The sequence below is a fragment of the Coregonus lavaretus genome (genome assembly GCF_964263955.1).
Source record: "Coregonus lavaretus genome assembly, contig: SUPER_35_unloc_3, whole genome shotgun sequence".
Taxonomy (NCBI): domain Eukaryota; kingdom Metazoa; phylum Chordata; class Actinopteri; order Salmoniformes; family Salmonidae; genus Coregonus; species Coregonus lavaretus.
This window is the reverse complement of record NW_028167179.1, coordinates 355,495-369,509: the sequence shown is the minus strand read 5'-3', so window position 1 is coordinate 369,509 and position 14,015 is coordinate 355,495. Positions and strand designations below refer to the sequence as shown.

The 14,015-nt window shown below is 43.6% G+C and overlaps 3 protein-coding genes across 3 annotated transcripts in view; all 3 read left to right on the top strand.

Annotated features, from left to right (window-relative positions):
- Positions 1–1,645, top strand: part of LOC311110292 (uncharacterized protein) — a 40,923-nt gene extending 39,278 nt beyond the window's left edge. Inside the window, exon 6 of the mRNA XM_084188831.1 lies at positions 179–1,645. Coding sequence (XP_084044957.1) covers positions 179–1,221 — 1,043 coding nt within the window. The 3' untranslated portion in view covers positions 1,222–1,645. The remainder of the gene's footprint in view (positions 1–178) is intronic.
- A 537-nt stretch (positions 1,646–2,182) lies between these two features.
- Positions 2,183–4,958, top strand: LOC311110300 (uncharacterized protein; the record flags this gene model as incomplete). The annotated part of the gene is made up of 4 exons (XM_084188836.1): positions 2,183–2,212; positions 2,997–3,161; positions 3,554–3,665; positions 3,887–4,958. The coding sequence occupies 4 exons, from the start codon at positions 2,183–2,185 to the stop codon at positions 3,991–3,993; spliced, it is 414 nt and encodes a 137-aa protein (XP_084044962.1). The 3' UTR covers positions 3,994–4,958.
- Positions 4,959–6,602: 1,644 nt separating this feature from the next.
- Positions 6,603–12,915, top strand: LOC311110358 (uncharacterized protein). The gene is made up of 3 exons (XM_084188904.1): positions 6,603–7,096; positions 8,974–9,104; positions 10,316–12,915. The coding sequence occupies exons 1-3, from the start codon at positions 6,817–6,819 to the stop codon at positions 11,513–11,515; spliced, it is 1,611 nt and encodes a 536-aa protein (XP_084045030.1). The 5' UTR covers positions 6,603–6,816; the 3' UTR covers positions 11,516–12,915.
- Positions 12,916–14,015: the final 1,100 nt, after the last annotated feature.

Genomic DNA, 14,015 nt, shown 5'->3' with positions numbered 1-14,015 from the left:
TGTGGAAAAAGTCAAGAGATCTGAATACTTTCCGAATGCGCTGTACATATACAGAACATAATAGATATACTTCAATGGGAATAGTGATGCACCTGGCTATTATTTTGTCCATACAACTCCATATATAGAGTTTTCTCTGCCATGTTTATAAAGTCTATTTTGTAACCTCTTCCTACAGGTGGTTGGCTGGAGGCTAACAGAGGAGACTGGGCGGCCATCTTGGATTCCAAGACCGGTGCAGCCAATATCCCAGGGGACGACATCACTGAGCAGGCCAGGACCAGAGGCAACATCATAGTGGAGGTCAGTGGATGGAACAGCGTCCTCAACTCTGGGCTGGGGAACAACGCTGTTCACCACAACCAGAAACAGACAGTCGAACACAAAACAACATCCGAACTTAGTCTACATGACAACAGACTGGCTGAGACCAGGGCGAGGCATAGATTTGGTCTGCGGGGTCGGGGAGGTGTCCGTATGCAGCTTGAGGGAACAGACACAGATTCGGCTAGCGATGCTCCGTCTTGCTCCTATAGTTGTGATTCAGAGAGACTGATGGTGCCTCAGGTTAACCCCCTAACAGGTGCTGCCTTCAGCCTGACTTCTATAGGATCTATCAGCTGGAACATGGACCCTGCGACAACACAGACACTCCCTGGCCTTCGTCCTCCTCACACTCTCCTTATGTTAAACCAGACCTCAGACAATGCCAGTGCCTCAACACTAAATGGCTACACAAGCCCATTGACAAATGACATTAGTAGTAAAACTCTCAGCAGATCTGGTGGCAAAGAGAAGCGCTTCCCGTGTTCATTCTGTGGGAAAGCTTTCAGTTTCCCCAAACAGGTCGAGATCCACCAGAGGATGCACACAGGGGAAAAACCATTCAGCTGCCATCTGTGCGGGGTCAGTTTCTCCCACTCGTCCAGCCTGAAGAGGCACCAGATGGTCCACACAGGGTTGAAACCCTTCAGCTGTACCCAGTGTCACATGCGCTTCGCCCAGGCTGGTGACCTGAAGAGGCACCAGAGGGTCCACACAGGGGAGAAACCCTACAGCTGCTCACAGTGTGAGAAGAGGTTCACCCGTCAGAACCAGCTAAAGATGCACCTGAAGGTCCACACAGGAGAGAGGCCGTTCGCCTGTACGCATTGCAGGAAGAGGTTCTCAGAGAGGAACTACCTCAGGATACACCAGCAGAAAAACCATTCCGCTCTATAACATATAAAGTAACCATTTCCACTCGATAGCTTCTGACGTTTTGAGCAAACCCTGCAATAAAGACAAAGATTCATTTTCATTGTTGTCAGCAGAAAATATCCACAGATGCATTTGGAATAACGAGAGTAACAGATTTCAGTGTTGAATATTCCTGAGTAGAATATTGCATCCAGACATTGTGTGAGATAAAAGGCATATAGAAGCCTAAAAAGTCTGTTACATGTTTTGTTTGTACTGTGTAGGTTAGGATGTTCACAAATGCCTATTTCATTACTTCCGTTCAACTACTTTTTTCCCCAAGACACTCTTAATGAAAAAATGAATGCAGGTTATTAAGTTCATGCTCATTTTAAGTTGAGACCTCTGTGTGGTTTTCATATGGTGTATGTAAAACTTGTTTATGTTCAATAAACACAAAATGGGACTTTTCATTCTGACTTTCATTGAGACTCCCTTAATAGACACTGTTTACAAAACAAACTGACCAGGTGAAAGATATGATCCCTTATTGATGTCACCTGTTAAATCCACTTCAATCATTATAGATGAAGGGGAGGAGACAAGTTCAAGATTTTTAAGCCTTGCGACAATTGAGAAATGGATTGTATATGTGTGCCATTGAGGGTGAATGGGCAAGACAAAACATGTGAATGTGCTTGAACTGGGTATGGTAGTAGGTAGTGATGGGGAAACAAAGTTTTCTGAAACATTAAGCATTTCCAGAAAATTGTGTCCAAAATAGGTTCATTACTTGAGGCTTTGATCCACACAGTGTACACTATTGGCACCTGCTGATCAAAAGCATTTAGAACAGCCAAATTATTATAGATGACGTCGCACACCCCGTAGCGCGTACGTAGGGTAGCCTTTTTGTCTTCTACAGAAGCCAATACCAAACCAATCAGCTGGCTAATCGACAAAACAAAGCTTTGGACGTCATTGATCACGTGCTTCTGATAAAATGGGACAAGCATCGGCACACTGCTTCGAAGTAAACTGCTTAGCGATTTCGCCGCATGCATCGGAGCTCCGGTATCAAACGTAGCATTGCTAATAGTAGGTGCCAGGTGCCATCCAAAGGACATCCAGACAACTTGACACAACTGTGGGAAGCATTGGAGTCAACATGGGCCTGCATCCCTGTGGAACACATTTGACGCCTTGTAGTGTCCATGCCCCGATGAATTGAGGCTGTTCTGAGGGCAAAAGGGGGTGCAACTCAATATTAGGACAGTGTTCCTAATGTTTTGTACACTCTATGTACATCACATCTTTCACCCTATTCTGCATACACCCAACAGCACTTTATAACCAATATACACTCACTCTAACAAACACCTACTGTATGTAACGGGAGTCTGTGTGCTGTTAACAGCTTAGCTTCCTCCACTGTCTGACTTCCCCATACTGGGCTCGAACCAGTGATGCTCTGCAACACACTGTGTGACTGCCCTCCTTCACAACGTGCAAACCTATTTAGCCATACAAAAGGTACCTTATGAATGGCTCCATCTGCAACATTTCCAACTAGCTGTGGAGTGAGGTACGTTCTTAACTCGGTTACATGTACACTTCAAAATAGTTTAGTCGGGTTTGTCTGACTTTTGACTTATAGCCGACTCATTTATGTCCACCATGATGGCTTTAACTACAGTATAGGACTCAAACGTAGTGGGGATGGGTAAACACTCCATGTTGAAAGTGTGTTTATTATCTGTGTGTACGTACCTGAGGGAGTGTACGTCTGTGTAATCTGTATCACCTCTCTCTTCCAGGAGGAGGAGGGTCCAGACGTGCTGCTGGTGAAGGTGGAGGGGTGTGAGGAGGGTCTGGGGAACCCTGAGGGGACCATGGTCATGGAGGACAACCAGACTACACCACCTCCTGAACCCACAGAGGAACCAGCTGAGCAGCACAGGACCACACACAGTCTCACTGAGGTGAGCCCACTGTGAACTACTGTCTGTATGGTATTAGGTCAGGGCCCGTATCCACAAAGTATCTTAGAGTAGGAGTGCTGATCTAGGATCAGTTTAGTCTTTTAGATCATAATGAATAAGACTATGTAGACAGGTGGGGACCTGATCCTCGATCAGCACTCTTACTCTGAGACTCTTTGTAGATACGGGCCCAGGTCTTGATTAATTTTGTTTTAAGTGTGGGACCATGCCTTTGAATTATCAAACCATTAAAGAGTGTCAAGTAATCAAATCGACTAAAACATTTGCATAGTACTCATAGCCATCCCTCATTGCCCAATCAGATGCTGCATAGCAGGGTGCTCATATCAGATTTATTGATCCAACATCCTCTCTCTCTGTATCTCTTACAGTCAGTAGACATGGAGGATGGGAAGCCTGATCTGCTGCTGGTCAAAGAGGAGACGATAGAAGACGGACCAGAGAGCATTGACCTGCTGAGTGGAATAAATATGGGGGAGCAAGGTAAGGGAGAAATACATATAGTCTACATACAGTAATAGATCTTCAATGGAAATAGTGATGCGCCTGGCTGTGTTTTTTTTTCTAAATTTCCTTCAGTGAAATCATTACAACTTATGTTTACATACTAAAACACATAATGTATGAACTTCACCGGATAATTGACCAAAAAAACTCCATACGTAGAGTTCTCTCTGCCATGATTTTGTAACCTCTTTCTGCAGGTGGTTGGCTGGAGGCAAACAGAGGGGACTGGGCGGCCATCTTGGATTCCCAGACCCAGACCGGTGCAGCCAATGGCCCAGGGGATAACATCACCGAGCAGGCCTAGACCTGAGGTGACATAGTGGAGGTCAGTGGATAGGACAGCATCCTCAACTCTGGGCTGGGGAACAACACTGTTAACCACAACCAGAAACAGACAGTGGAACACAAAACAACATCCAGTCATAGTCTCCATGACAACAGACTGGCTGTGACCAGAGCGAGGCGTAGGTTTTGTCTGCAGGGGTGGGGAGGTGTCCGTATGCGGCGGGATAGAACCGACAGACTGCTAGCGATGCTCCGTCCTGCTCCTATAGTTGTGATTCAGAGAGACTGATGGCGCCTCAGGTTAACCCCCGAACAGGTGCTGCCTTCAGTCTGCCTTGTATAGGATCGCTATGTGGGAAAGCCTTCAGTTTCCCTTAACAGGTGGAGAAATCGTTTGGCTGCCATCTTTGCCAGGCCAATTTCTCCCAGTTGTCCAACCTGAAGAGGCAACATAGAGTCCACACAGGGGAGAAATCCTACAGCTGCCCCCAGTGTTTCTCCCACCAACACCATCTGAAGATGCACCTGAAGGTCCACACGGGAGAAGGCCACACGGGAGAGGAGCTACCTCAGGTTACACCAACAGAAAATGCACACAGCCCATGTATAGAGTATAGTGACATGTAATAATATGATAATAATGATTAGGGAATAATAATAGATTTATTTTCATGGGAAAATGATGATGCACTTCAGTAAAGGAGTAGCTTGATTGGAGGTGGAGTCGATGGTACAGCCAGGGAGGGAGACACATCAGTCAGACAGGCCCGGAGCTTTTCATCAGGCACCTCTGTCTCTGAAGTTCCTTTTCCAAAGTATTCTAAAATTCATTTTATCAAAGTGAGGGTAAAGATAGTGTTACCATACTGAGAAAATGTATACTTCTTGTCATATATCGTTTTGTGAAATAAAAGTACTATACTTGAAGTCACTCATGTTAGAGTAGAACCATTTTGTTGAAATGAAATACAAAATCGAATTTGTGCTGACTGACTATTTTTTTATTTTATTTTATCATCTGAGGGACTGAGATCCCAACAATCCCAACAACACCCAAACAATGGCTAGAGGTCAAGGAGGGAGCTCAGTCTAACCACCTGAGGGTGGCACCTGCTTTACCTCCTCATGTGTCATTGGGTCACAACGTGGGAGACCGAGCATTAGGACAGAGACAAGCGCTTCGCTAGGGCAAACTATTTGAAGGAGCACCAGACCGTTCACCCCAAGGAGAGGCCCTTCTCGTGCAAACTGTTACAATAGCTCCTTCCTGACTAACCTTACCAGACATAGGAGTGTCCACAACGGGGAGAAATTATAGCAGTGTGGCTTGAGATGTACGCAGGGGATGTCTGGGAACTGTTCATTAGCTGACATATTATAGTTATCATCTGAAGTTTCTAAGGGTAATAAGGTAATTAACCACATACCCCTCATTAACCCTTTATTAACTTGTCATTTGAAACAGGCTTGTGTAAATAACTGTTTTTAGAGAGACAGTAAGATAGCTATCATAGGAGATTTTATGTGTAATGTACACTGAACAAAAATCTAAACGCAACATGTAAAGTGTTGGTCCCATGTTTCATGAGCTGAAAAAGATCCCAGAAATGTTCCATACACACAAAAAGCTTATTTCTCTAAAATGTTTTGCACAAATGTCTTTACATCCCTGTTAGTGAGCATTTCTACTTTGCCAAGATAACCAATCCACCTGTCCAGTGTGGCATATCAAGAAGCCGATTAAACAGCATGATCATCATCACCTTTTGCTGGGGACAATAAAATGCCACTAAAATATGCAGTTTTGTCACACAATACAATGCCACAGATGTCTCAAGTTGAGGGAGCGTGCAATTGACATGCTGACTGCAGGAATGTCCGCCAGAGAATTGAATGTTAATTTCTCTACCATGAGCCGCCTCCTACATTGTTTTAGAGAATTTGGCTGTACATCCAACAGGCCTCAACCGCAGACCACGTGTATGGTGTCATGTGGGCGAGCGGTTTGCTGATGTCAACGTTGTGAACAGAATGCCCCGTGGTGGTGGGGTTGTGATATGGGCAGGCATAAGGTACTGACAACGAACACAATTTCATTTTATCGTGATTTGAATGCACAGAGATACCATACAAGATCCTGAGGCCCATTGTCATGCCATTCATCCGCTGCCATCATCTCATGTTTCAGCATGATAATCCACGGCTCCATGCTGCAAGGATCTGTACACAATTCCTGGAAGCTGAAAATGTCCCAGTTCTTCCATGGCCTGCATACTCACCAGACATGTCACCCATTGAGCATGTTTGCAATACTTTTGATCGACATGTACGACAGCGTGTTCCACTTCCCGCCAATATCCAGCAATTTCGCACAGCCATTAAAGAGGAGTGGGACAACATTCCACAGGCCCCAATCAACAGCTCTATGCGAATGAGATGTCGCGCTCCAGGAGGCAAATGGTAGTCCTTATATGAACTGTAAAATCTTTTAAATTGTTGCATGTTCCGTTTTATATTTTTGTTCAGTATTCAAAAGCAGTACCATGTTTCAAAGAACAGTGCGCGTAACCTTTTCATTTAACCACACCCTTTGAGCTATGACGCCAACCAATAAGATCCTTTCTCTTCAGTGTAAACGGAAGAGAACAGTGACCAAGAACAATTTCAATGTTAGCGTTTTTATTGTTATTTAGACGTTTATTAACACCGTGGAACTAAAAATATGACAAATGTAACTGCACAGCATCACAAACTTACCACAGGTAGTGTGTAATTCGCGTTGGACTTGGTTGATATGTTATCTAGGTAACGCTAGCTTGCTAGTTGCTGACGTTAACTAACAATGGCTAACTGTATGGTTTTTCACACTCAAATAGCCTCCATCATGGAGGTGCTAGCGAATGCAGCCGTGGCAGAGATCTGTAAACTCTTAGACGACGACTATGCAGTGTTTCGTTTGGAAATGTCTCAAAGCCAGAAAGAAAACAGGGCATTGCAGAGGAAACTACAGCTACTGGAACTGAAGGTATCACGGGAGCGCGCAGAGAGGACAATGCGAGAGCGCGTCCTCGCCAGTCCCAGTAGTGTCAAGATCGTTGACCGATACAGAGCATCGGCAAGAGGTACATTTTTCCGAGGCTGTGCTGCCTGACGCCGTTCATATATAGCTCAGTGCCTGTCGCCCCCTTCCCCTTTGCACACATGTTCAGATGTGTTACCCAGAATTGGGTCTTAGTTAGCCCATTCAAATAGACGGTAAATGTTATTAAACATTTTAAACTGGGTGGTCCGAGCCCTGAATGCTGATTGCTGACAGACGTGGTATATCAGACCACCCTTATGACAAAACATCTAGTTTAGCTGCTCTAATTACGTTGGTGACTAGTTTATAATAGCAATAAGGCATCTCGGGGGTTTGTGATATATGGCCAATATACCACGGCTAAGGGCTGTGTCCATGCACTCGCTTTGGGTCGTGCATAAGAACAGCCCTTAGCCGTGGTATATTGGCCATATACCACACCTCTGGCCTTATTACTTAATTATACAGTCTATTCTGTCGACTGCCTGAGGGCATTTCTCCGATGCTGCCCATGCTCTGTCTTAATACGAATATGCCTTGCCCAAGATACCATTTTGGTAAACTCGAACACTGGATAGAATACGTAAACATAAATGGTACCGTAGATCTGTCATGTACAACCACAGAACAATCATGAGCCAGATGTTTCACACATTTTTATAAATCTGAAGCATCTGGTGAGCATTTCCATAGAAGCCCAGTGGCCGGCAGTGGAAGAAGATGGACCGAGTTTAATTTTGGTCGACATTCTGCACATTTTCTCATTGATGAAACAGATCCTCAATAAAGTTTTCTGTTCCCAAAACTGAAATCTGTTACGAACAGAGTGGTTCTGGTTTAACCGAGATTTCAGTTTTGGAAATCTTGGTTAAACCAGAACCACATAAATTATTTTTCAAATAGAAAAGATACACTTGCAAAGTTGCACCCGGCTGTATTTTGAGAAACACAGGAAATGTGGAATGGAATGGTCGAATGGAAATGCGAGCGCAAGGTGAGAGGATGTGTCATAGCCGAGGCAGCGTTTGAAAACAGCCAGGTGCAACTTTGCTAAACTGTGCACAGTAAGTGTATCTTTTGTATTTGTAAGATTCTTTCTCTCTTATATGAAAGTTAAGTTAAAGGTTTCCAAAACTGTATCACAAGTGAGGTGCATTTGCGTTCAGACAGTGTCTGGATTAAACAGAGCATCGGGATTGTAGTTCACGAGGGAGCAAACTGGGATCAATACCATCAGCTGAGAACCAGGGGGGCCGGCTGTAAACTGGGTATACCCCACTTGGGTTCTTGAGAGCTTGGTCTTGGTCAATTCTTGGATAGTAAGCAATAATTCCCCTGATTACTTAACTATCTTGCGCAAAGACACAATATCATATTCTAACCAGATGTTTTATTTACTGCATTTCCGATTATTTACTCAATAAAAATAAAAATATGCATGGAACAAAATGCATCAATCAATAAATAGTATATCAAGAAGTTATAAGAAATGTTACCTTACATCCTTGACAATTCTAGACAGTGTCAAAAGTGTACAATACACTGTTGAGCATTGACAGTAGCTAACCTAACCACTAGAGCCTGACCGATATTGATATCAGCCTAAACCGATATTCAATAAATAGGGTGGAAAAGGGGAATCTGATGCTTATCTGAACATTTGTGGACATTCTCATGATGTGGAAATATTGTCACAATGTAAGAAATCTACATTTGAAGTGAAGTTATTGGACGGCAGTTTATGAAAATTCAGTGTGGAAAAATGACACTTTTTCATTTTCCGCTGTAACAGTATATCGGCAGATATATCGGTATCGGTGAGTTTTGTCCCCCCAAAAATCTGAATCCGTATTGGACCCAAAAAAACATATAGGTCGGGCTCTACTAAGCACCTCTTTTCCCCCCAATCACTCTCAGGTGAAGGACATCTCACTGGAGGCCACAGGAGCTTTGTGAAGCCAGCGGGACACAATACATGGAGAGAAGACCAACCTATCACTGTTGATGAGGGGAGTGGAACCTCAACCCAGCACGTTATCATGATAGAGGTTAGTGTAATGGTGTTGCATAAAACAGTTACTTTGTAAATCAAATGTGGCCAGTTTATTTCAGAAAGGCTACCCTCAGCTAGGGATTGGCACGGTTATGTGAATATCCAAACGGATATTAGTATTCGATTACTAGGAGAGTATTCATTTTTGAGGGGGAAAAAAAGGCCTATTATTTTTTAAGGCAGTGTCTAAAATTAAACATTGATCTATGTGACATTGCTACGTAGCCTACAAGGATAGACCATTACATTCAAAAATGTTATACAAGTTTTATTACAGTTTTTATGAGTGCGCCCCATAAAAAAAGACGCACCGGTAGCCTAGACATGTTTCACACTGGTGTAGCTTGTTATTGTCGGTCAATCAAGAGGAACCATGTGTAGCAAGTGAAGTGGGAGCTTTCTAATCAATGCTAAATGGAATTAAAGTTACAGAATTATGCTGGCTAAATGAGAAGGAGTAGGCAACAATGATCAACCAACAGGTAGGCTGTTGTTTCATATGAATGGAGTTGTAGACAAGGACGGGAAGCGCAGCAAAATAGCCTCAATTAGCCTTGCTACTTTAGCTAGCTGGCTAACTTAGGTGGCTACTCTAGCTAGCTAGCTAGCTTGCTTCTTTATATTGATGCAGTCTAGACAAGATAGCATGACAGATAAACTATGGCAGCAACAAGTTTGTCTAACTAGCGCAAGTTGGTTTGGCTACTTTCCCTCTCTCTTTCTCCCTCAGTGCTACACACACCGGCCCCTGCTCCTCTCTCGACTGCCCCCTACCGTTAGCGCAGCGCACCTTCTCTCTCAAATCTCCATTGAAGTAAAATAAAATAAAAATACATTCTTTAAAACATATGTATCCAGATATCCGAATAAAAGATCATGATATTATTCAAATAGTGAAATAATTTCAAATGCCCATCGCTACCCTAAGCTATTCACTTGCTTACATGTACATCCACATTTATCTGTCATTGCCTCCAGAGACGGTTTTTTTTTTTTTTTTTTTTTAAAGCCCAAAATGTCCTCTCATAAGTACAACAGGACCTAACACAGTGGCATGTATTTCATTAGAGATACGGATCAAACACAAATGTCCATTAAAGAACATAAAAAATGATTGCTGGGTCTCAGGAGGATATGGGAGCTTGTAAGACTTCCCTATGACATTGTTAACCAATTCAACTCATGTACCACCTCTCTTCTTGTCAGTCTGCAGATGCAGAGGCTGCAGGTCCTGGAGGATCATCTCTGGTCAAGCAGGAGAAGACTGAAAGAGAGGACCCACGACACAGCAGAGACACTGAGACTGGAGTGGCTGGAGCGCCGCCTGTAGCCACGGAGGACCCCACCACCGCCCCAGCGCTGCCCAGGTCCCGATGCAGCATCGGGTCAGTGGAACACCGAACGCCGTCAGAGATGGACACTGAGACTTTAATTGAAACACACAGGCTCTTAAACAAAGGATATGACCACAGATCAGACCCAGAGAGACAGGGCTGTCCTCCTGCTCCCGGCTCAGACTACTTACCGGTATTTCACCAGAGCCAGAGGTCAGTTTATTCCCGTGGAGATGTTGATGGTGACGCGTTAGACACTGGCGGTGATGACCTGTCTTGTTCTTACACAACAGAGATGGACGCTGGCAACATGCCCTTGGGTTTAGAGACACAGACTGATCTGTCTACAGGGGACTGGAACCGGTACAGTAGTAGTGTATACTCTGAAGGGTGCCTAGATAAGAAAGTGGAGGTTATAGTGGTAGATGAGGTGACTGTGAAAGTGGAGGGCGACACTCCTCCCACATGGAATGCAGATAGTCACCTAGGAGACGGACAGTCACAGGGCAGAGATTTCTTAGATTACAGGGAAAGCTTAGAGACAAATCTAAATGTTGCGACCCACTCCCCTTTACATTCGCTCAGGGATTGCGACCCAGTGTCCACGTCGGTGGGGCCTTCCAATTCACACGGCCGCATCCTTTTCGATCAGGTATTGAACTCAAACGACAGGGCTAGAGCCCAGGCTCAGGGAGGGGGAGCCACATCAGGCAATAGTAAAGAGAAACGGTTCCTCTGCATGTTCTGTAACAAAGGCTTCAGCTGCCTACAGAAGGTGGAGATCCACCAGAAGGTCCACACAGGGGTGAAACCCTACAGCTGTACCCAGTGTCATATGCGCTTCGCCCAGGCTCGTGACCTGAAGAGGCACCAGAGGGTCCACACAGGGGAGAAACCTTACAGTTGCCCCCAGTGTGAGAAAAGGTTCTCCCGCCAGGACAATTTGAAGATACACCTGAAGGTCCACACGGGAGAGAGGCAGTTCACCTGTACGCACTGCGGGAAGAAGTTCACAGAGAGGAGCTACCTCAGGATACACCAGCAGAAAAACCATCCCACTCTATTAACATAGAAAGTAACCATTCCACGCGATAGCTTCTGAGTTTAGATCAAAACCTGCATTAAAGGGTTTGTAGCATTAACATAACCACATGTAACATGGATTTGCATTAGTATACGCATCAAAAGTCCCAATGCAAAGTTACTTAGAGTTATTACATAAAACCCATCAGAATGCCGGAAAATGTTTTTGCGGGGTGTGCCGTAATATGGAGGACCCAGGCAAGCCATAATGTAAACTCCAACAGAAATAACTTCAAATGTATAACATGTTTACACTCTTGACTACTGGTTTCAATTACATTTTCAGCCAACTTACAAGCAAATACTTTATGAATTTATTGTTACAAATCAGCTTGCAAGGTTGCTAGCCAACTAGCCTGCTAACGTCAGTGGTGTAAAGTACTTAAGTAAAAATACTTTAAAGTACTACTTAGGTAGTTTTTTGGGTATCTGTACTATACTTTACATTTCTGACAACTTTTACTTACATTTTCCCTGACACCCAAAAGTACTAGTTACATTTTGAAGGCTTAGCAGGACAGGAAAATTGTCCAATTCACACACTTATCAAGAGAACATCCCTGGTCATCCCTACTGCCTCTGAGCTGGTGAACTCACTAAACACGAATGCTTTGTTTGTGAATGATGTATTATGGAGCGTGCCCCTGGCTATCCGTAAATTTTAAAAACAAGACAAATCAGCGCAAGCAAGCCGTTTTTGCCGCCAGAATGGCCAACGCTACCGAAAATGTTGTGGACTTTTTGTTGAAGAATCCCTTTCATTCTCTTGGGTACACAGAAAAGGTGCGAATTAAAACCGAGGGTCGACCTCTGCCTGAGAACAGTTTCATGAAGAAGGATGAAAAGGTGAGGGCGTTCAATACCAATTGGTATCAAAAGTATAGCTGGTTAACAGGGAGCCTTTCATCAAGTCGCCTGTATTGCTGACCTTGCCTGCTTTTTGTTAAGTCAGAGCCTTGGGGGAAAGGGGGTACAGTGACCTGAAGAACATTGGTCGTTCAGCAAAACGGCATAACAAAAGCAGGGAGCATATAAATGCCCACATCAGATTCAAGCTTCTGGGAAAAAGCCACTTCAATCATGTATTGACCTCCTTCAAGGTCTATGTGTTCAAACTGCGCAACACAAGTAAGAAGAAACAGGGATGTTATCAAGCGGCTTATCGACCCCACTGCATTTTTGGCCATACAATAATTGGCGTTTAGAGGACACGAAGAGAGGGAAAGTTCCACTAACAAGGGCAACTACAAGGAGCTTGCAGAGGTAATTGCACGTTACGATGCTTTACTTGCTTAACATATGGAACTTTCGACTGTCTTTGCTTGGATGTCGAAATCAATTCAGAATGTTTTGATAGCTTCCATCGCATCATCCATTAAAAGTGAGATTAAAGAGAGAGGTTGACGCAGCACATTTTTCCCGCACTCGCTCAAGTAGCCTTTCCACTTTCCTTCTGTATTTATTTAGCAAAGGTGATAACACAATCACTCCGGACAGACACAAACAAGTCTGATCAACTGCATACAGCCTATGCACCCTGTCCATCTGATCAGGGTAAACAAATTGTTAACGTTATGGACAGTTACCAGTCAAAAGTTTGGACACACCTACTCATTCCAGGGTTTTTCTTTATTTTTTAATATTTTCTACATTGTAGAATAATAGTGAAGACATCAAAACTGTAAAATAACACATATGGAATCATGTAGTAACCAAAAAAGTGTTAAACAAATCAAAATATATTTTATATTTGAGATTTTTCAAAGTAGCCACCCTTTGCCTTGATGACAGCTTTGCACACGCTTGGCATTCTCTCAACCATCTTCAAAAGGTAGTCACCTGGAATGCATTTCAATTAACAGGTGTGCCTTGTTAAAAGTTAATTTGTGGAATTTCTTTCCTTCTTAATGCGTTTGAGCCAAGGTAGGGGTGGTATACAGATGATTGCCCTATCTGGTAAAAGACCAAGTCCATATTATGGCAAGAACAGCTCAAATAAGCAAAGAGAAACGACGGTCCATCATTACTTTAAGACATGAAGGTCAGTTAATCCGGAAAATGTCAAGAACTTTGAAAGTTTCTTCAAGTGCAGTCACAAAAACCATCAAGCGCTATGATGAAACTGGCTCTCATGAGGACCGCCACAGGAAAGGAAGACCCAGAGTTACCTCTACTGCAGAGGATAAGTTCATTAGAGTTACCAGCCTCAAATTGCAGCCTAAATAAATGCTTCAGAGTTCAAGTAACAGACATATCAACATCAACTGTTCAAAGGAGACTGCATGAATCAGGCCTTCATATATATTTGTTTTAATGTTATATTTTTATATTTTTTTCTAAATACATTTTTTAAAATATTTTTTGTTTGTCATTTAGCAGATGCTCTTATCCAGAGCGACTTACAGTTAGTGAGTGCATACATTATTTTGCTTGGGGGAAGAAACACGAGCAATGGACATTAGACCAGTGGAAATCTGTCCTTTGGTCTG